Below are 24146 nucleotides of genomic sequence, written 5' to 3' on the forward strand. Positions count from 1 at the left end.
TTCAAACCATCCCCTGTTCTGCAATTAGATGAAGTAAAATTGTGTTGGATTCAACTTCTGTTCCTTGCTGAAGAGTTAAGTTGCCTGTGGATGGTGCCAAGTCAGCAGGTGACCATGCTATCCAGACAGACTGGGTCTAAGTGGTATTTGAAACAGAACAGTATCAGCTACTTTCTCCAGAAAGGACAAGACATACAAATTATAGCCTTCAGGTTTCCCTGCATGCAGTGCTTCGCTCCTGAGGTTGATGTGAGCTGCAGTGATCATTAGTACGAGCTACAACTATGAAGATAAGAAGAGATCTTCTTCTGCTGGGAGGCTTCATCTTCATCCAGCATCATCTTGCCCACATTCATCAAGCACAAGGCCAAATCCGACCCCCCAGGTCAAGTCATGTGGCCCTCGCACCCAGTTTTTCAGCTGGAACATGGCTGAACTCAATTCTGCCATCTCCGACTCTCACCCTCCTCTCCCCACTGTAACCTTTAAATACAGAAGCCTTCTGTGTTTACAAGGACAACTTTGCCTTGTACAACTCGTAGCTCTAACAGATCCATCAGGTACTCCTCAACCCTGCACTCTGTACACAGCACACCTCTGAACTCTGCACTCTGTATGTAACGCACTCCTGAACTCTGCACCTTGTACATAACGCACTTCTGAACTCTGTACCTAATGCACTGCTGAGCTCTGCACTCTGCACATAACATTCCCCTGAACTCTGCACTTTGTACATAACGCACTCCTGAACTCTGTACGTAATGCACTGCTGAACTCTGCACTCTGTATGTAGTGTACTCCTGAACTCTGAACTTTGTACATAACACACTCCTGAACTCTGAACTTTGTACATAACGCACTCCTGAACTCTGCACATAACATACCCCTGAACTCTGCACTTTGTATGTAGCACACTCCTGAACTCTGCACTTTGTATGTAGCACACTCCTGATCTCTGCACTTTGTATATAACTCACTCCTGAACTCTGTACATAACGCACTACTGAACTTTGCACTTTGTATGTAGTGCACTCCTGAATATTGCACATAACACACTCCTGAACTCTGCACTCTGTACGTAGCATACTCCTTAACACTGCATTCTGTACGTAGCGTACTCCTGAACTCTACACATAACACACTCCTGAACTCTGCACTCTGCACATAGCATACTCCTAAACGCTGTATTCTGTACGTAGTGTACTCCTGAACTCTGCACTCTGTACGTAGTGTACTCCTGAACTCTGCACATAACACACTTCTGAACTCTGCACTTTGTACATAAGTCTGTATGTAACGCACTCCGGAACTCTGCACTCTGCACATAACACACCCCTGAACTCTGCACTCTGTACATAACACACTCCTCCTGTACAACCGGCCCTTTGAGGGTAACCATACTCCTGATGCGGCCTGAGATGAAATTGAGCTTGACACCACTGATCTATCCCTTCCCAGCCTGACTGTCCCTCGCCCGCCCCTTTTTATTTAATGGACTTCAGTTCTTTCAAGGCTCAGCTTCACGTGTGGGCAGTCTGCATGCAAATACAGTCTGCTTAGGAACACCCACTCCTCCAGACTTACATCCACCCATCAAGGCATTTGATATTTGCATAATTCCTCCCTCACTTTGTGTACAAAGTAATATAAGACCTCACTCCACGGTGTCTACTAAAAAAGCCACCGACCCATTGTGACCAAAAAAAATCACTAACTTCCATTCCATCACTTTCACAGAGCGCCCCCTATTGAGGTTTTTTTTTTTGCATAGAGAAGCACAGAGTCCCGGTGACGCTATAATAAGGTATGGAATGAAGCACGGTGGTGAAGGTGGTAGAGAAAGGAACAGGGAAGGCAAAAAAAGCAGTTTAAATATCAGTCTTATATTCGACTTTCTTAAATTACATTTTCTTCTCCCACGGTAATAACTTAAAAATCATACCGTGCAGAACACACGCTGGCCACTCCTACACATAATCGCTCTTTTACATCCCGCCGGTTGGGCAGATATCCTTGTCCTCTAAGACAGGAATTAAGTTATATTAAAAGGTGATATCAGAGTTCTGTGCTCATGCTGTTTCCATGGCGATGGAACTTTGCGCTGCAGGCAGAAGCTAAGAAGGAGTTACTGACAGCGAAGCCGCTGGACAAAGAACGGTGGGGAGCCGCGAGAACTTCAGAAGTAGGCCAAAGTCTCTCACCATCACCTTCCGGCATAATGCATTAAGTCCCCCAAGGATAGGCATATATCAAAGCTTACCGGCAGGGATTTATAGTACTTTGTATGTACTGTCGGTGAGTAGCGAGATCCCCTAACCTGCCATATATGTAGGGGTTCAAAGATTTTTTAAATGCTGCCTTTTGTTCCCGTTAAAACCTGTGAAATTTCCTTTAGGGCTCGTTTTAAACCAGCAGTTGAAAATACCTGCTGGCTGGTGTGTGAATTAACCGCTAAAATAGCTGTGAGCTTTCCACAAAGTGTTCCTTGAAGGCTTTCTAAAGTATACCTGCGGTGACAGCGATATGAGGCTACCATTAGAAATCACTGAGTCCCATACAGCCTACCCAACAGGTCCCCACTCTCACAGGACAAAACTAATTTCAGTATATTTAACATCATAGGATAACATTTTTTGCAGGATGTTCAACCAAGTTGGATGCACCCATTATAAGGATTGGTTATTGGGCACCAAGCGTCACTTTGGTTCCACACTTAGTTCTTCTGCCTATGAAGTGTCCTGTCAACAGTCCAGAGACAGGTGGACAGGCTAGTCATGAATGGCCACAGGGGACAAGCCAACCATGAATGGCCACAGGGGACAGGCTGGCAATGAATGGCCACAGGGACAAGCCAACCATGTGTGGCCAAAGGGCCATGGGGACAGGCTAACCATGAAAGGCCATGGAGCTCAAACTGCCCATGAATGGCTATGGGGGACAGGCTAACCATGAATGGGCCACAGGGGACAGGCTGGCAATGAATAACCATGAATGACAGGCTAACCATGTATGACTATGGTGCCTAAAATAACCATGAATGACCATGGGGAACTAGCTAACCATGAATGGCCAACGGGGACAGGCTGTCAATAAAAGGAAATGGGAAACAGGGTAGCCATGAATGGTCATGGGGTTCAATCTGCCCATGAATGGCCATGAAGGACAGGCTAACCGCGAATGCCCACAGGGGACAGGCTAGCCATGAATGGCCATGGAGGACAGGTAAGCCATGAATGGCAAACAGGGACCAAACTGTCCATGAATGGCCACAGGGTAAAGGCTAACCATGAATTGCCACAGGGGACAAGCTTATCATGAATGGCCACAGGGGACAGGCTAACCATGAATGGCCACAGGGGACAGACTAATCATGAATGGCCACAGGGGACAGACTGGCAATGAATAGCCATGAATGACAGGCTAACCATGTATGACTATGGTGCCTAAAATAACCATGAATGACCATGGGGAACTAGCTAACCATGAATGGCCAAAGGGGACAGGCTGTCAAAAAAAGGAAATGGGGAATAGGGTAGCCATGAATGGTCATGGGGTTCAATGTGCCCATGAATGGCCATGAAGGACAGGCTAACCGCAAATGCCCACAGGGGACAGGATAGCCATGAATGGCCATGGAGGACAGGTAAGCCATAAATGGCAAACAGGGACCAAACTGCCCATGAATGGCCACAGGGTAAAGGCTAACTATGAATTGCCACAGGGGACAAGCTAATCATGAATGGCCACAGGGGACAGGCTAACCATGAATGGCCACAGGGGACAGGCTAACCATGAATGGCCACAGGGGACAGGCTAACCATGAATGGCCACAGGGGACAGACTAATCCTGAATGGGCCACAGGGGACAGACTAATCCTGAATGGGCCACAGGGGACAGACTGGCAATGAATAGCCATGAAGGACAGGCTAACCATGAATGGCCTAAGGAGACAGGCTGGCAATAAAAGGCCATGGGAGACAGGCTAGCCATGAATGACCATGAGGCTCAAACGAGCCATGAATGGCCACAGGAGACAGATTAACAATGAATGGCCACAGAGGACACGCTTTAGGAAAAATTGTCTATGCGCTTGTAATTGCAGGCACTGTTGAGTAAATGAGATTGGAGGAGCACAGTGCATTTTGGAATATACTGTAGTAGTATTGACAGAAATACTCAGCAGATGGAGTTTCAAATGAGCCCAAACCCCACTGAAGTCGATAACGAATCAATTCTTATGGTTTTTTTTTCAGGTCTCTGGAGGGCAACAACAGCATGTAAGCCTACCTCAGGTCTGAGGGACATGTTTTTTTAACAAAAAAGGTAATTATGTATATAGAAGTGGGAGGGGCCATTTTTGTGCAGCTTCAAGGGCAGCATGCGAAAGACATAAATCATTCAATTCACAGATACTGTATGAAGGGTCCCTTAATGCTGTAACAGAATCACTAGGGGGTGTAAATGTATTCTGTATGAATAGCGCAAAGTTGAATGTTTTCAAGCTATGTTCTTCCCTTTCACCATTTTTGTTGCCCGTCTCTGGACACATTTCATCTTATCAATATCTTTTTGTAAGTGAGGTCTTTAGAACTGGATACAGTGTCAATATGATCAACTAATGGGATCTAACAGTTCAAACCAAGTACAAATCAAACACATAAAATGTACCATTTGACCGATAATTTAAGAATTGATTGTTTCTAACCATCACAGATCAGCCAGGCACTCTGAAAGTTGGTTGACTGTTTCTGATCATATGTATATTGATTGAGTTAGGGCCATGTGTTAGGCAGTCAAATACTGTAGCTGCCGATTGATTGATCAAAAAAACAGTGTCTAGGTTGATTTTTTTATTGAAATTGAAGATCAGTCAACAGCAAGTGGAGTATCCGCATGTGTTAAGATGTTCAATACTTCAGTCAATAAGAAATCGCTCTGTTGTGATTACTCCTATTGATATCTATCAAAAAATCGCAACATGTATGGTGGGCATAAGAGCCAACCTTCTCCAGTAAAACCTCTTCAGCTTCCCCTGCCTTTAGTTTGTTAGTGAACCCCTAAACTACTCAAGTCCTAGCCAAAAGCCTTGCTCATCTGCCGGTCCCCTTGTCCAATTAACATCCCCCTAATTGCCTGCAAGTCAGGTGGTAAGCGGCAGGGCAAGGCTTGGACCCAAAGTTGAGAGAGTCATCGTCTTACTAGTGTAAGCAGGTGCAGTCTTTTTCGTCCACTGAAGGTGATGCTCAACCAGAGCGGTAATGCAGTTGGAAAGGATGTCAGGAGCAACCTGGTTTCTCTATGGTTTCCTTGGCACCTTGGAGCTGTGTTCTGGTTGGCCACGGTGCTTCCAGGTGACCCTGACGGCCATCTTGTGTTGCACAGAGTCTTTTTAAGTCTCTGGCTCTAGGTTTTGGGGCACATTTACAAAGTGGCTAGTGTAGGGAGAGCTCACCCATCTGTCAGGGACAGCACTAGTGGTAGGGAAAGGTTCCAGAGGAGAACAGAAAGCGCAGGTCCTACGTCTACACTTCTGCAAGCCTCCTCTTGGATTGGACCGCCCAGGCCGCACTCCACCTCCCTTGGCCAGCACTCTCTTCAGCTTGGGCCTATCATTGCTGACTGTCTGCATTAACTGTGAGTTCCCAGACAGGTGTTAGCTGTTGTACTGTTCTGAATGTTCTTTAATACATTGGTTTCTGAACCCCAGGCCTCAGTTTCATTGCTGAATGAGGAAAGAACAAACAGAGGGCGCACAGGCCTAGTGCATTACCATAAAAAATGTTTAATAAGAAATAAAGTAGGTGTTGTACTCACAAACGAGAATAAAGTCAAGGCACATCATAAAGGAACAGCTGGGTCAACACCGCGCTGAGTAACAGTCCGCAATAGGGAGTATAGACATCCAATACACTGACGCGTTTCGAGAACTTGCCTCTTCCTCAGAGCCAACTGACCAAATGTCTGCTCCCTTTTTTATATGCTCACTACTAGTTGAACCAAAGGTCACATGGGCCATCCTGGATACTCCCCTATGCAGATGGAGGAGTCACAGGGGCAATTGACATAGTATAAGTAAACCCAAAAGATCTATAAAAATATATAAATATATATGTATAAATAAAACCAGAATGGCCCATGTAACCTTTGGTTCAACTAGTAGTGAGCATATAAAAGAGGGAGCAGACATTTGGTCAGTTGGCTCTGAAGAAGAGGCAAGTTCTCGAAACGCGTCAGTGTATTGGATGTCTATACTCCCTATTGCGGACTGTTACTCAGCGCGGTGTTGACCCAGCTGTTCTTTTATGATGTGGCTTGACTTTATTGTTGTTTGTAAGTACAACACCTACTTTACTTCTTATTAAACATTTTTTAAGGTAATGCACTAGGCCTGTGCACCCTCTGTTTGTTCTTTCCTCATTCAGTATATTTGGATTCCCCCGGTCTATTTGAGGGCAGCAAGGTGTGCATGTTCCAGTACATTCTTAACTATTAGCCGCCCGGCCTATAGCCATTTGGCGGCAGCAAAAATGCATTAGCTTTCCGGGGTATACGCCATTTGGCGTCCTCCCGCACATGCGCAGTTCGCGTGGTTGCAGAGCTGCACAGCGGCGCAAACTATCACCGGCCGTGTACCTCGGACACGGCCGATGACAGATCTGAATACCGGCCCCTGTTGCCGGTACCATGTGACCTGCTGTGACCAATCACAGCAGGTCACATGACAGTTGTATACAATGGATGGCTTCATTCATGCCATCCATTGTATACTAGTGTCTAGCTGTGAATGGTCACAGCAGGTCACATGCACATGTCATGTGATTAGCTGTGGCCAAATCACAGCTAATCACAAAAAAAAAAACCCTGAATGAATTGATGTCATTCAGGTAAATGCTTGCTTACAGCAAAGTAATTCTTTGCTATAAGCAAATTGTGTAAAAAAAAAAAAAACTGATCACTTCCCCAAAGTAGTACAATGTTACTATGGTAACATTGTACTACTTTGGTCATAGTAAAATATGAAAAAAAAATCTTAACATTTTTTTTTAAAAAATGTAATAAAAATTAAAAATAATAAAAAAATATATATATATATATTTTTTTTTTTTTCCATACTGTCACCAGTCAGTGTCACTGTTCACCGCCATGCCAGTTATATGATGACGCTGTACTGCACTGGTGACAGTATGTAAAAAAAAAATAGTGAAAAGAATTTTTTTTAATTTTTCATTTTCCGAAAATTATGACAAAAAAAATACAACTTCAAAAAACTCGCCATTCCTCTTATGAAGTACGTCGGACTGTCTACTATACAAAAAGGGGTCATTTGGGGATATCTGTACTGTAATGACATTTGGGGGATATCTGTACTGTCCTGACATTTGGGGGATATCTGTACTATTCTGACATTCTTGGACCTCAAGAAATTAGATTGGCTGTCAGTACTTCAGGATTGATCAATATTCAGATCTATACCATAGTTTGTGAACTCTATAACTTTCCTACAAACTAAATAATACATCCTAATTTGGGTTATTTTCACCAAAGACATGTAGCAGAATACATCTCGGCCTAAATTTATGAAGAACAATTATTTATTTGTAAACTTTTATAACAGAAACAAAGAAAAACGTGTTTTTTATCAAAATTTCTGGTCTTTTTTTGTTAATTTAGCAAAAAATAAAAACTCCGGCGGTGATTAAATGCCACCAAAAGAAAGCTCTAGTTGTGTGAAGAAAATGATAAAATTTTAGTTTGGTTACAGTGTTGTATGACCGCGCAATTGTCATTCAAAGTGTGAGAGCGCTGAAACCTGAAAACTGGCCTGGGCAGGAAGGTGTAAAATTGCCCGGTATTAAATTGGTTAATGTGGTTGTAGTCTGCATTGAGTCCATCCCCAAGCGCAGGAGCATTTGTGTTTGCTGGTTCTCAGTGTCATTACTGCCACCACACCACACATCACCTACCCCACACTAGTATACTAGTAGTAATCTCAGGCGGGGCCTAGAAGTGTCTTGTCTTGGGACAAAGGTAATAGCAGGCGCCTTCATACAGACTTCTTTTAAGTAGCATGTTTTGTTTTATTCATTGGGATTGATTGACAGGTTCACATTAAACCAAACCTTCAGGAAGTAGAAGAAAGCATCTTACTGTGAATTTGGTGTAAAGCTGGTAGGTGAGGAGTGGATTGGGCAACTCCCGGAAATAAAGCTTGCACAGAGAGCCGACGCAGTGAATGTCCTGGAGGTAGACTTCCTTCGTCAGGTCCGGACACTGATCAGAGCCAAACTCCTGCCTGCAATGACACAGAGATGGAAAGATGGATGAGTGATAGCAAGATGGTGCACCCTGTGTACAGGGCTACCAATTTTTTTTCCAGACAGCTACATGGAAAAATACAGAAAGCTCAGACTTGTCAGGGACACATCACCATGACAACAATTGACAGTCCATAATGATAAATTTATATTTATCCAGCTTACAACAGTAATGCCATATTAGAAACATTTTAGTAAACGGAAATGTTTTAACCATTACATAGACATTCTATACTAAATAAGTAAACTGAACAAACTCAAAAGTGGAACAATAGGTATCAGAAGGTTCCTACACTTACTTCTTCCTGAGCTCCACCATCAATGCTCAACCAGCTGCCAAGGAGCACCATTTTCACAAGGCTTTTCTCATATGCGACAAGTGGCCAAGCACAAAGCACTAAATTATGGGATGTAGGAGAGTTTTAAGGGTGTTACATTTGGTGCCCAACAGTGGACAATGGTGGTGTAGGACCATAGGGAAGGCAGGCAGCTTATGGTACACTATATGAGAAAAAGTATGTGGACTCCACTCTAAATGATTGTGTTCAGGTGTTTCCAGTGAAGGGTATTTGTAATGGTACAACATACAAAGACATTTTGGAGAATTGTGGTCAAACAAACCTGTGGAGACAGTTTGGTGAAGCTTGCTCCATGAAGACATGATTTGAGAAGTTTGGGTTTGAAGAAAGCAGTACATCTGGCCTGACCAGAGTATACGTGTCAATGTAGGATGGCCTCAGACAGCTATCTTCAATAGACCATGCCCCTCTGACGTGTTTTGTCCCGATTACCGGGGCTAAGTTATAGACCCCTATGACTAAGCCCTGGTGGGTGTGTTTGCGACTTTCTTCAAACACAAGGATCTGTCACTGGTGGATGAGTGAGTTCATATGTTGGCACCCCCATCTCTGAGGACCAGAGGGTTTGGTTCTCCCCATGCTTTGAGCAACATCAATATGAGGTCATATTGATAAGTTTGGGGTTAAGAAACTTGTGTGGCCTCCACAGAGCCCTGACCTCAAACCTACACACTTTTTGGATGAAATTCAATGCAGACTGCGAGCCAGGTCTTCCCCTCCAACATCAGTATCTGACCTCACAATTGGTGAATGTGCACAAATTCCCACAGACACACTCTAAATTCTTGTGGAAACCCTTCCCAAAAGAGTGAAGAGAGTGGAGGCCATCAAGGCTGCCAATACGGTAAGGGGTGTTCTGTCTCTCCAATCTAAGCATTGAAAGTGTGATCTCTGTAACTTACAGTTGTGATGAGATAGCGATAACTCCAATCTTAGTTGAATGACACAGCCAGTGACTCAATCCAGAAGACATCTTGTAGATCTTGTGAAGTTTATTCCATAAACTGAGAGAATCTTACAACAATGAACATCAGATAGGTCAAAAGATCATAATGTGATCTGCTTCATGACATGAGGCTAGAAGCTGCAATGCATTTCTGGGAAAAGGGGTGGGCTATCTATACAGCATGAACTAAACCAGAGGAAAGGGAGGAGCAGAGACAAAATACAGAGAACACTTAAAGGCATATGACAGTCATGTGAAACATGACAGGGAAGCAGAGCTGACCTATTCATTTCAGCAATGAGATTGGGGACAAAAATGGGGCTCTTTAAATACTTTTGGGTGCATGCACAGTAATTCCATGGGCTGTGGCTCCCCATTTTTAAATAAAAGCGCACTGGGTCCCATCAGTTTGGCCCTGTCAGGTAGGCTGTCAAGAAGGCTCTATAGGGCTCCAAAATTTCTAATGGCCACCCTGGAGGCTGTTAAATGGTCTCAGCTCTCCTTGATCTTGGCATATAAAAAGAAAACACTTGCCTTGCCCATGCCTAACCCCTGTCACATGACTTGGATAAAGGCTCTAAAGGCTGCCCACCACCAATGACAGCTTTTGTACAGAATGTGTCAAATACTCTATTAATGATGTGAATGCTCAATGTTGATCCACAACTGTAGCCAATCGGGAGCAAGCTTTAAATGGTCCCATCCCCACAGCGAAAGTATGAGAGATGACTACAAGAGGACCAGTAATCGGCCACCAATGTATAGAATATCCTCCCCCAAAGACCTTGCAGGATGTAAGTCAATGAGTGAATGAACTCAACGTCTTAAACAAAAGCTAACTACAGTCAGGTCCATAAATATTGGGACATCGACACAATTATAACATTTTTGGCTCTATACACCACCACAATGGATTTGAAATGAAACAAACAAGATGTGCTTTAACTGCAGACTGTCAGCTTTAATTTGAGGGTATTTACATCCAAATCAGGTGAACGGTGTAGGAATTACAACAGTTTGCATACGTGCCTCCCACTTGTTAAGGGACCAAACGTAATGGGACAACTGGCTTCTCAGCTGTTCCATGGCCAGGTGTGTGTTATTCCCTCATTATCCCAATTACAATGAGCAGATAAAAGGTCCAGAGTTCATTTCAAGTGTGCTATTTGCATTTGGAATCTGTTGCTGTCAACTCTCAGATGAGATCCAAAGAGCTGTCACTATCAGTGAAGCCATCATTAGGCTGAAAAAACAAAACAAACCCATCAGAGAGATAGCAAAAACATTAGGCGTGGCCAAAACAATTGTTTGGAACATTCTTAAAAAGAAGGAACGCACCGATGAGCTCAGCAACACCAAAAGACCCGGAAGACCACGGAAAACAACTGTGGTGGATGACCGAAGAATTCTTTCCCTGGTGAAGAAAACACCCTTCAGAACAGTTGGCCAGATCAAGAACACTCTCCAGGAGGTAGGTGTATGTGTGTCAAAGTCACCAATCAAGAGAAGACTTCACCAGAGTGAATACAGAGGGTTCACCACAAGATGTAAACCATTGGTGAGCCTCAAAAACAGGAAGGCCAGATTAGAGTTTGCCAAACGACATGTAAAAAAGCCTTCACAGTTCTGGAACAACATCCTATGGACAGATGAGACCAAGATCAACTTGTACCAGAGTGATGGGAAGAGAAGAGTATGGAGAAGGAAAGGAACTGCTCATGATCCTTAGCATACCACCTCATCAGTGAAGCATGGTGGTGGTAGTGTCATGGCGTGGGCATGTATGGCTGCCAATGGAACTGCTTCTCTTGTATTTATTGATGATGTGACTGCTGACAAAAGCAGCAGGATGAATTCTGAAGTGTTTCGGGCAATATTATCTGCTCATATTCAGCCAAATGCTTCAGAACTCATTGGACGCTTCACAGTGCAGATGGACAATGACCCAAAGCAGACTGCAAAAGCAACCAGAGAGTTTTTTAAGGGAAAGAAGTGGAATGTTATGCAATGGCCAAGTCAATCACCTGACCTGAATCCGATTGAGCATGCATTTCACTTGCTGAAGACAAAACTGAACGGAAAATGCCCCAAGAACAAGCAGGAACTGAAGATAGTTGCAGTAGAGGCCTGGCAGAGCATCACCAGGGATGAAACCCAGCGTCTGGTGATGTCTATGCGTTCCACACTTCAGGCTGTAATTGACTGCAAAGGATTTGCAACCGAGTATTAAAAAGTGAAAGTTTGATTTATGATTATTATTCTGTCCCATTACTTTTGGTTCCTTAATAAGTGGGAGGCACATATGCAAACTGTTGTAATTCCTACACCGTTCACCTGATTTGGATGTAAATACCCTCAAATTAAAGCTGACAGTCTGCAGTTAAAGCACATCCTGTTCGTTTCATTTCAAATCCATTGTGGTGGTGTATAGAGCCAAAAATGTTAGAATTGTGTCCATGTCCCAGTATTTATGGACCTGACTGTATATTCATTTTGCGGGTTGACCCTGTAAAAAGGGCACCACAAACACAAACAGAATGATACAAATCTAAGGCACTTTAACAGTTATTTTTAAGTGTTGATTATATTTTATTTGTAATATAGCCCTGATCATTTCAGGCTAGGATGTCCTGGAATAGACGCAACTGGCACAAAGTCTATATATAGCCAACACCCATTTAACAATGATTATATGGAATATCCATAGCGGGTATTACCATTCCCATAGCAATCAGCATTTAACCTAAATATTGTAGTCACCTTTGAAATCTCGTTCTCTAAAAATATTCAGTCCCTGGAAGACTATCTGATAACAGAATCAAAAGAAAGTCGCGTTTAAAGCCCTAAAACCCTTTTATTTTTAGACAAGGGAAAGGTACAGTCGATTTTAAATGCTACACAAAGGATATTTTTTATGGCCCTGTCAGGAGGGGGGCTTTCACTTCATGTTCTGTCTGACATCCGTTTCGCTGACAAGACGTGACATAGACAGCAATAAAAATTTGACTGAAGCTTTCCTACTCTATCTAAAGCTAAAAAATTAAAAAAAGCTGCAGTTGTACCAAATATTTTATTTATTTTTTTGGATAAAAGCTGAGTTCTTTTTTTTAGAACTGTTCTCAAGCCTGTATTTAAAAAAAGGCAGTTCAGACAGCACTATTAATATTCACCTTCAATCCTTGCAGTACTCTTATTTTCGCCACAGGGTGTCCTCAGTTTTCTGGGTTAAATGACACCCAGAAAAACTCAACCTGGAGGACTGTAGACATACTGCGAGTGCAGGGGGTCATGAACCTGTACCCTGAAGGAGCATCATCAAGGTTCTGTGCATTCACTGTATAATGGCGCAGAGAGCACTCTGCTTTATTGAGAACCACCTGACTCTGAGACGAGGTGAAGAGGACCTTGTAGCATCACATGACCAGCCTAAATACTTATAGAATGGGTGAGTAAGAAAAAGAGTCTGTTGTATCCAAGGCCAGTGGAAACAAAGCCTTCCCCTGCAGTATAGAAATACAAGCCTGCTATGCTGTACATACAGCAGGATACACTCTCCATACAAAAAGTTCACCTAGCAAATAGGGAAATTATAATGGATTCTTGACAATTTCATACACTATATTGCTAAAAGTATTGGGCCTCCTGCCTTGCCACGCACATGAACTTTAATGGCCCCAGTCTTAGTCCGTAGGGTTCAATATTGAGTTGGCCCCACCCTTTGCAGCTATAACAGCTTCAACTCTTCTGGGAAGGCCATCCACAAGGTTTAGGAGGGTGTCTATGGGAAGGTTGGACCATTCCTCCAGAAGCACATTTGTGAGGTCAGGCACTGATGCCGGGGGAGGGGGCCTGGCTCGCAGTCTCCGCTCTAATTCATCCTAAAGGTGTTCTATGGGGTTGAGGTCAGGACTCTGTGCAGGCCAGTCAAGTTCCTCCACCCCAAACTGGCTCCTCCATGTCTTTATGGACTTTGCTTTGTGCACTGCTGTGCAGTCATGTTGGAACAGGAAGGGGCCATCCCCAAACTCTTCCCACAACGTTGGGAGCATTAAATTGTCCAAAATGTCTTGGTATGCTGACGCCTTAAGAGTTACCTTTACTGGAACTAAGGGGCCAAGCCCAACCCCTGAAAAACAACCCCACACCATAATCCCCCCTCCACCAAACTTTACACTTGGCACAATGCAGTCAGACAAGTATCGTTCTCCTGGCAACTCCCTGCTCTAGAGTCCAGTGGCGGCATGCTTTACACCACTGCATCCTACGCTTTGTATTGCACTTGATGATGTAAGGCTTGGATGCAGCTGCTCGGCCATGGAAACCCATTTCATGAAGCTCTCTACGCACTGTTGTTGTACTAATCTGAAGGCCACACCAAGTTTGGAGGTCTTTAGCTATTGACTCTGCAGACAGTTGGTGACTTCTGCGCACTGTGCGCTTCAGCATGCGCTGACCCCGCCCTGTCATGTGACGTGGCCTACCACTTGGTGGCTGAGTGGCTGTTGTTCCCAGTTGCTTCCACTTTGTTATAATCCCACTAACAGTTGAGCGTGGAATATTTAGTAGCCAGGAAATGTCACGGATAGACTTATTGCACAGGTGACAACCTATCACGGGACCACGCTTGGAGTCACTGAGCTCCTGAGAGCGACCCATTCTTTCACCAATGTTTGTAGAAGCAGTCTGCATGCCTAGGTGATTGATTGTATACACCTGTGACCATGGAGGGGATTGGAACACCGGAATCCAATGATTGAATCCAACACTTTTGGCAATATAGTGTATTTTGAATTTCACCTGTGATTCATTTTTAATATGTCTTTAACATATTTACATGCCTGCGCTTGCACTTTTTTATTATTTTATTAAAATATTTCATATGTAGATTAGCCTCTAGGGGGAGCTCTCAGTGACTCAGTGCAAGTACTCTGTTTCTTAACGCTCAGCTCCATAGGTCGATCATCAGACAGGCCTCCTTCTCCATTCTGTTGACTATTGTGTCATGATGGACTTGTTGAGCTATCACCCAATATTTTTGATATACTGTTCATTACTTCACTATGTACCTTTTTTGTTTCTATGTACGCCAAGAATATTGGCTTATTGTTGGTTTTCTTTACCTTACCCAGATTTCTAGCTGTATTTTTGAAAAAAGTACAAAAACTTAAAAAAGTTCAACTTCAGCCAAAATGTTTAGCTTGTTTTGAACTGTGTGTGTGTGGGGGGGGGGGGGGGGGGTGGAGGTACAGAACTCCTGTCAGGTTTTTATTGCATTCTGAGTTCCCATTGCCCTATTCACTAGGGTTGGAGCCAGAGGCGGACTGACAACTCATGGGACCCCCGTGCAATAGGGGATCATGGGGCCCCTGTGTCCTTGCCCAAACTCAAAAAAGCCTATGAAAAAGGTACCAGGGGCATCTCATGGGGCCCCCTCCTGACCCCGGGCCCTCGGGCAGTGCTCAAGTTTCCAAATGGTCAGTCTGCCCCTGGTTGGAGCACCACACCGGCTTGTATAGACCTTTGTATTTTGTAACAGCCAATGGGTTTTTCGGGGCTCAGATGAAGGGAGAGTGCTGAACTCCTAAAACGCATTGGCTGTTACAAAATAAAAACCTTTTAAAAGGTCTGTACCAGGGGCGGACTGACAACTCATGGGGCCCCTGGGCAATAGGGAATCATGGGGCCACTGTGTCCTTGCCCAAACTCAAAAAAGCCTATGAAAAAGGTACCAGGGGCATCTCATGGGGCCCCCTACTGACCCCGGGCCCTCAGGCAGTGCCCGAGTTTCCAAATGGTCAGTCCGCCCCTGGTCTATACAAGTTGGTGTGACACTCCCATCCTTTCAAAACATCAATAAACTCCTCTGGGGGTCTGGCAAGTCCCCACAGTTGCTGGTGAGCAGCCTCTAGGACCGTAAAGCACCCATCATGTTATAACGCATCTCCATAGGGTTCAGCGTTCCTACATAACAGAGATCCCATTGCCCTGTTGGTGCAGGAAGTGATGGAAAATCTCTCCAGTGGAGGGACACAAACTGAAGCACACTTTTTAGCAGAATCATTTTAAACCAGGCCTTTTCGGACACTTTTTTTTTACATGTAAAAATCTTTTTTGCTAGAATATTACTTAGAACTGGCAAACATTATATATTTTTTTAAAGCAGAGGCTCTAAAAAAAAAAATGGTGGGTGTTGCAACTTTTTGTCACACGGTATTTGCGCAATGGTTTATCAAATGGTTTTTTGGAAAAAAAATACACAATTTATTTCATTTCAATGCACAAAAACATAATATAATACCCAACTGTTATGTAAAATAAAAAAGATGATGTTACGCTGAGTAGACAGATACCAAACATGTCACGCTTTAAAATTGCGCATGACCGCGCAGCGGCAACAAAGTATATTTTATTATTCATAGGCAAAGATTCAAAAGCCTTGGAAGGTTGCTACTTATTATTTATTATTATTAAATAGGATTTATATAGCGCCAACAGTTTGCTCAGCGCTTTACAATATAATGGGAGACAATACAGCAACAATACAGTTCAATACAAGAGGGATAGGAGGGCCCTGATCCTGGGAGCTTACAATCCAGGAGGGAGGGGCTAGTGGTACAAAAGGTAGTAACTGTGGGGGATGGACTGGTAGGAGAAGTAGAAGATTCCATTATTAGCTGAGGGCAGGATAGGCTTCCCTGAAGAGATAGGTTTTCAGAGATTGCCTAAAAGTGGGCAGAGTAGGCGATAGTCTGATAAATTGGGGTAGAGAGTTCCAGTGGATGGGGGAAGTTCTGGAGAAGTCCTGGAGACGAGCATGGGAGGAGGAGACAAGGGAGCTAGAGAGCAGGAGGTCGTGCGAGGAGCAGAGAGTACGGTTTGGGTGATATTTGGAGACAAGATCGGTGATGTAATTTGGGGCAGAGTTATAAATGGCTTTATATGTTATTGTTAATGTTTTGAATTTTATCTGTTGGGCAACGGGAAGCCAGTGGAGGGATTGGCAGAGAGGGGTGGAGGACACTGAGGGGAGGCCAGTGGAGGGATTGTCAGAGAGGGGTGGAGGGCACTGAATGGGGGCCAGTGGAGGGATTGGCAGAGAGGGGTGGAAGACACTGAGTGGAGGCCAGTGGAGGGATTGGCAGAGAGGGGTGGAGGACACTGAATGGGGGCCAGTGGAGGGATTGGCAGAGAGGGGTGGAGGACACTGAATGGGGGCCAGTGGAGGGATTGGCAGAGAGGGGTGGAGGACACTGAATGGAGACCAGTGGAGGGATTGGCAGAGAGGGGTGGAGGACACTGAGGGGAGGCCAGTGGAGGGATTGGCAGAGAGGGGTGGAGGACACTGAATGAGGGCCAGTGGAGGGATTGGCAGAGAGGGATGGCAGATACTTTAAAATTATGCAGGAGGTCAGGTGCTAGATTTACTGCCCATGATCTGACGTTCGTGGTGATACCTCACATGTGTGGGACGATTGCCGTTTGCATGCAGGACTGTTGTGCTCATTCGCCTTTACGCGCAAGAATGGGGCGCATTAATTTTTTTTTTATTTTTACACTATTGCTTTAATTTTCTTTTTTTTTTCTTTATCACTTTCATTGTTATCACAGAGAATATAAATATCTTCTGTGATAGCAATAGGCAGTGACAGGTACTCTTTATGGAGAGTTCTGGGGTCTGTTAGATCTCAGATGTCTCCTCTGACCTTTAAAGCATCTGATCACACCAAGATTCAATTTAGAAATGGCGCTGTTTACTTCAGGGGAAACCGGAAGAGATGCACATTGTTTCCAGTTTCCTATACCATAGAGGTGATCGGAGCTGCTCCGGTCTCTGATTACCTCTATGGTCAACTGGTGGTTGCTCGGGCCTCCCGATGGGACAGAAGAGCCCTAGAGGGTTGCGAAAGGCTGATCCTCCAGGGATCTATTTATGACACACTACCACGTGACACAAATAACGTGAAAGAACGTGAATGAAACATATTGGTCCAAATTGGACCCAATAAATTGTGAATAATCAAATAAACCCCCCAATCCCTAAGTGGGATTAAAGAAATATAGATCTACAGTGGGGCAAAAAAGTATTTAGTCACCACCAATTGTGCAAGTTCTCCCACTTAAAAAGATGAGAGAGGCCTATAATTGGCATCATAGGTAGACCTCAACTATGAGAGACAAAATGAGAAAAAAATCCAGACAATCACATTGGCTGATTTGGAAAGAATTTATTTGCAAATTATGGTGGAAAATAAGTATTTGGTCAATATCAAAAGTTCATCTCAATACTTTGTTATATATCCTTTGTTGGCAATGACAGAGGTCAGACGTTTCCTGTAAGTCTTCACAAGGTTGGCACACACTGTTGCTGGTATGTTGGCCCATCCTCCATGCAGATCTCCTCTAGAGCAGTGATGTTTTGGGGCTGTCGCTGGGCAACACGGACTTTCAACTCCCTCCAAAGGTTTTCTATGGGGTTGAGATCTGGAGACTGGCTAGGCCACTCCAGGACCTTGAAATGCTTCTTACGAAGCCACTCCTTCGTTGCCCGGGTGGTATGTTTGGGATCATTGTCATGTTGGAAGACCCAGCCACGTTTCATCTTCCATGCCCTTGCTGATGGAAGGAGGTTTGCACTCAAAATCTCACGATACATGGCCCCATTCATTCTGTCCTGTATATGGATCAGTCGTCCTGGTCCCTTTGCGGAGAAACAGCCCCAAAGCATGATGTTGCCACCCCCATGCTTCACAGTAGGTATGGTGTTCTTTGGATGCAACTCAGCGTTCTCTCTCCTCCAAACACGACGAGTTGTGTTTCTACCAAACAGTTCTATTTTGGTTTCATCTGACCATATGACATTCTCCCAATCCTCTTCTGGGTCATCCAAATGCTCCTAGCAAACTTCAGACGGGCCCGGACATGTACTGGCTTAAGCAGGGGGACACGTCTGGCACTGCAGGATCTGAGTCCCTGGCGGCGTAGTGTGTTACTGATGGTAGCCTTTGTTACGTTGGTCCCAGCTCTCTGCAGGTCATTCACTAGGTCCCCCCGTGTGGTCCTGGGATTTTTGCTCACCGTTCTTGTGATCATTTTGACCCCACGGGGTGAGATCTTGCGTGGATCCCAGATCGAGGGAGATTATCAGTGGTCTTGTATGTCTTCCATTTTCTAATTATTGCTCCCACAGTTGATTTGTTCACACCAAGCTGCTTGCCTATTGCAGATTCAGTCTTCCCAGCCTGGTGCAGGTCTACAATTTTGTTTCTGGTGTCCTTCGACAGCTCTTTGGTCTTCACCATAGTGGAGTTTGGAGTGTGACTGTTTGAGGTTGTGGACAGGTGTCTTTTATACTGATAACAAGTTCAAACAGGTGCCATTAATACAGGTAATGAGTGCAGGACAGAGGAGCCTCTTAAAGAAGAAGGTACAGGTCTGTGAGAGCCAGAAATCTTGCTTGTTTTTAGGTCACCAAATACTTATTTTCCACCATAATTTGCAAATAAATTCTTTCCAGATCAGCCAATGTGATTGTCTGGATTTTTTTTCTCATTTTGTCTCTCATAGTTGAGGTCTACCTATGATGCCAATTACAGGCCTCTCTCATCTTTGTAAGTGGGAGAACTTGCACAATTGGTGGTGACTAAATACTTTTTTGCTCCACTGTACGTGCAATAAACAGTGTATCCCTAAAATGGGGATAAATCCTGAATAAAGTGATAAGTGCTCAGACTCCAATATACAACATTCACATATAAAACATCACCCTAAAAAACTTTAAAATCTCAACAATCCATATATAGAAAAAACTGTATAATGAAATATACATATAAAATTGTGAATTATAAAAAAAACGTCCAAAAAAGTGCAAAAATGCAAGAGGTGATCCAATATTCAAGGACATGCGGGTGATACGGTGCATGTGTGTACAAGTCGATGTGAATCCTTAAATGGCTAGATTGCCCCCTCACCTCCTTACCGCGACCCACTGGGGGATCACACCAGGATCCTTCACGGGCAGTAACTCCTCAATAGACGATATCCAAAGAAAATCCCCATCAATGGTGGCTCCTAAACATCACAGGTTCCCCTCCAGAGATAGGTACCGCAATACAGCCAACTCACTCACGTGGATGACATTAATGACATAAAAGAAGAAGAAAGATCCTCCATCGTGTAACACTATTTATTTTATGTGTATAAATTGTCCCGGTATAACTTCTCGAAGTCCAGTGACGTTCCGGTACATCGTTGGTCATCAAGTGGATAAGGAAGAGTCATGGCCTTTGTTGTGTTATCAGTAGTGGCTTCTTGCCTTGATGATTCCAGCTCCTCAAATGTCTTGTCCTTCCGGTTATGGGCAATCCGTGGAAATGAAGTGAAATCTCTCCAATGGGGTCACAGACAGCAATAAAAAATTTACAAAAACCTATAATTTTGTCCTAATAAAAAATAAAGCAGGCTGGAGTTGGGCTTTCAATCAATATATACCCTTCTCCTTTTTAAACCCTCAAAAAGTCAATACTTCCTCCCTAGAAAGTGCAATAATACATATAAAATCTTTTTGTGAATTACAAAAATAAATAAAATAAATAAATTAATTAATTTTAAACATATAATATACAATAAAGTCCAACTGATCAAAGAAATGTCCAAAAAGAAAGTCCAAAATAGTGTCCACAAAGATCCTTGTGGACACTATTTTGACTTTATTGTATATTATATGTTTAAAATGTATTTATTTATTTATTTTATTTTATTTATTTTTGTAATTCACGAAAAGGTTTTATATGGAGTTGGGCTTTGACAACTGCTGACACATCAGCCTCAGAGGGGGTGCATTGTTTTTAGACAGTCAGCCCATGCATAGACTTGTACTGTGAGAAGGATCAGTAAAGTGCAACAGTTATGTAGACCTTCAACAGCAGAAATCAGAGGATGTGATAAGAACATAAGCTCTACATAGAAACACCAACTCTACATAGAAACAATGTATAAAAAAAACCCCATTAAATCCCAGCTCCACCCTACATATCCACCAATGGAGGACTTCCAGCATGATTTTTTTTTGTTTGTTTAATGTCCTCTTCAGAGTTGGATGTTCCTCAATAATGCAAAGATGGTCATTGACCTGACGAGTTCAGCACCGTTCTCTGCATTATTCTACTGTGTAGGCCAAATGGCGGCGCCCCCAGGAGGCGGGGCAATGAACAGCTTGCACTCACAGGAAGAGGAGCAGCACTGAATGGCAGAGCGGGTTGAGTCTATCGGGGGGACAGCCCCAGAGAGGAGGAGAGATAAGAAGCAAGAATAGGTTTTTTTATTTTTGCAAATGCTGGGCAACTATTAACAAGATCAGGGCTTTTTTCTCTCTCAGAGAATAGGTGCAGGAACTCCCCCTTTTGAAGTCCCCCTTTGTCTCCGCCCTCCTGAGCACTGTCCCTTGGTTCTGCCCCCAACCCACCTCCCAGTACTGCCCCTTTTACAGAATACAGAGCCAAGTATTATTTTGTGGTTCTAAATACTATGTATGGGATTTCTTAATGATAACAAGAAAGGTAGTTAAATAGAGCCCCAGCAGCCAGCAACAATAGATCCCTCAGCAAGAATAGATCCTCAGCAACAATAGACTACCCCAGCAACAATGGAGCACACCCCAGGAGCGATAGTTCCACGTAGCAAAAATAGTCATCACTCCAGCAACAATAGATTCCCTGCAGCATCAATAGACCCCCAGCAACAATAGATCCCACATACAACAAAAGACCCCTCACATGGCAACAATGGTCCACCCACAACAAAATACCATCCCCAGCAACAAAAGATCCACCCCAGCAACAACAGATCTCCCAGTAGCCAGCATCAATAGACCCTCTAGCAGCCAGCAACCTTCTCCTTAACAGTAGATCCCTAACAGCAACATAAGACTCCCCAGCAGAAATAGATCCCCACCAGCAATAATAGATCCCTCACACGGCAACAGTGGTCTACCCACAATAAAAATACCATCCCCAGCAACAACAGATCTCCCAGCATCAGTAGACCCTCCAGCAACCAGCAATCTCCCCCTCATCAGCAGAACCCTAACAGCAACATAAGACTCCCCAGCAGCAATAGATCCCCACCAGCAACAATAGACCCCTCACACAGCAACAATGGTCCACCCACAGCAAAATACCATCCACAGCAACAAAAGATCCACCCCAGCAACAATAGGTCTCCCAGCAGCCATCATCAATAGACCCTCCAGCAGCCAGCAACCTCCCCCTCAACAGTAGATCCGTAACAGCAACGTAAGACTCCACAGCAGAAATAGATCCCCACCAGCAACAATAGACCCCTCACACGGCAACACTGGTCCACCCACAACAAAATACCATCCCCAGCAACAAAAGATCCACCCCAGCAACAACAGGTCTCTCAGCATCCATCATCAATAGACCCTCCAGCAGCCAGCAACTTCCCCCTCAACAGTAGATCCCTAACAGCAACATAAGTCTCCCCAGCAGCAATAGATCCATACCAGCAATAATAGATCCCTCACACAGCAACAATGGTCTACCCACAATTAAAATACCATCCCCAGCAACAACAGATATCCCAGCATCAGTAGACCCTCCAGCAACCAGCAATCTTCCCCTCAACAGTAGATCCCTAACAGCAACATAAGACTCCCCAGCAGCAATAGATCCCCACCAGCAACAATAGAACCCTCACACAGCAACAATGGTCCACCCACAGCAAAATACCATCCCCAGCAACAAACGATCCACCCTAGCAACAACAGGTCTCCTAGCAGCCAGAATCAATAGACCCTCCAGCAGCCAGCAACCTCCCCCTCAACAGTAGATCCCTAACAGCAACATAAGTCTCCCCAGCAGCAATAGATCCCCACCAGCAACAATAGACCCTTGTACAAAATCATCCCCACCAGTGACAATAGATCCCCCAGCAGCCAGCATCAGTAGACCCCCCAACACACAGCACACCCCTTGCCATTACATACATTCAGTGCTGGAGGTGCAGGAACTGCGTTCCCCCAACGATCACACTGCAAAAAAGATCTGAAAAAATACAAATCAATAAACTATACTTGGACTGTGAAATTGAACGGATTAGTTGTATGAAGCTGACCTCTTCTTCATGTATGTAAAAAAAAAACAACAAAAATATACAATATTACACAGCTTAATTTTACCTTAATTTCTGTATATTTGACGTTACTCCCGACAGCCGATAGATCCCGTCCACAACGCCGTACGTCTCAATAAACTCCGCACAGCTCTGCAGCACAAGAGGAACTGGAGAAGACAAAGCAGGAACGGTTACTGAGATATAAGACACACACAACAAAGGTAAGATAGAAGTAACATAAAACATTTTAAGATATTAACTAAAATAAAATATTTGTGTCCTACAGTTTTGGGCAATTTTGATAAAATAGTTTCCAAGTGTAATAAGTTTATAAACGTGTGCGTGATTTTAATGGTTTGCACAGAATCTTTATTTTACAATATGCATTTTTTTTCCGAGTGCACTGGTGGCACTTTCAGAATCATAATGGGCTTTCCAAGAAAGCCCAGCACTACTAGATGACTTGATACACTAGTTTTGCTGTCTCTGTTAACTGAGGGGGTCTGGAGGATTGTTTCTTTAAACATTGTCTCATTAGCACACAGGTGCCTAAAAGGAAGAGCCTTTACAGACCCCAAATCAAGCTCCTTCAACTGGTAGCATGTGATTTGTAATATTGATAATAAGTAAAACAAAGAATATATAAATATCAATAATAATAAATCTGATAATAAAATATCAATAATTAATAATAATTATAATATAATAATATATTATGCCTCACACTTTTTCAACTGGTGGCAAATGATATGTAATATTAATAATAAATTAAATAAAAATAAAATAATAACAATGTATTATCATTATTTTGTATTTTTTTTATTAACACTTATATTATCATCATTAATAATAATGATAATATTATTATTAAGTATGAGGAAAAAATATCAATTAATAATATTATTAATAATACTATAATACTACAGTGTGTGTGTATATATATTATTATTATTATACAGGATTTATATGGCGCCAACAGTTTGCTCAGCGCTTTACAATATAACGGGAGACAATACAGCAACAATGCAGTTCAATACAAGAGGGATAGGAGGGCTCTGATCCTGGGAGCTTACAATCTAGGAGATATATATATTTAAATATATATACTGTATATATATATATATATACACACACACACATATATATATATTTATATATATTATATATATATATATATATATATATATATATATTACTCATCAAACGCCTTCAACTGGTAGCAAATGATATGTGATGTTAGAAATAAATAAAACAAAGAATAATAACTGTGATGCTAAAAAAAATCAATAATTAAAAGAATTAAAAGAATAATAATGATATTATAATAATAAATTATATATATATATATATATATACATATATAATAAAATCAATAATTAAAAGAATTAAAAGAA

The 24146-nt window shown here is 43.1% G+C and overlaps 1 protein-coding gene across 1 annotated transcript in view; it reads right to left on the minus strand.

The window, feature by feature from the left end:
- Window positions 1-24146, minus strand: part of ARHGAP31 (Rho GTPase activating protein 31) — a 305615-nt gene that overhangs the window by 136105 nt on the left and 145364 nt on the right. Inside the window, exons 2-3 of the mRNA XM_089654741.1 lie at window positions 22817-22919; window positions 8150-8294 (exon numbers count right to left, since the gene is read on the minus strand). Coding sequence (XP_089510867.1) covers window positions 8150-8294; window positions 22817-22919 — 248 coding nt within the window. The remainder of the gene's footprint in view (window positions 1-8149; window positions 8295-22816; window positions 22920-24146) is intronic.

Source organism: Staurois parvus, unplaced genomic scaffold (assembly GCF_062004578.1).
Source record: "Staurois parvus isolate SC_StPar_1 unplaced genomic scaffold, SC_StPar_1.0 ptg000795l, whole genome shotgun sequence".
Lineage (NCBI taxonomy): Eukaryota > Metazoa > Chordata > Amphibia > Anura > Ranidae > Staurois > Staurois parvus.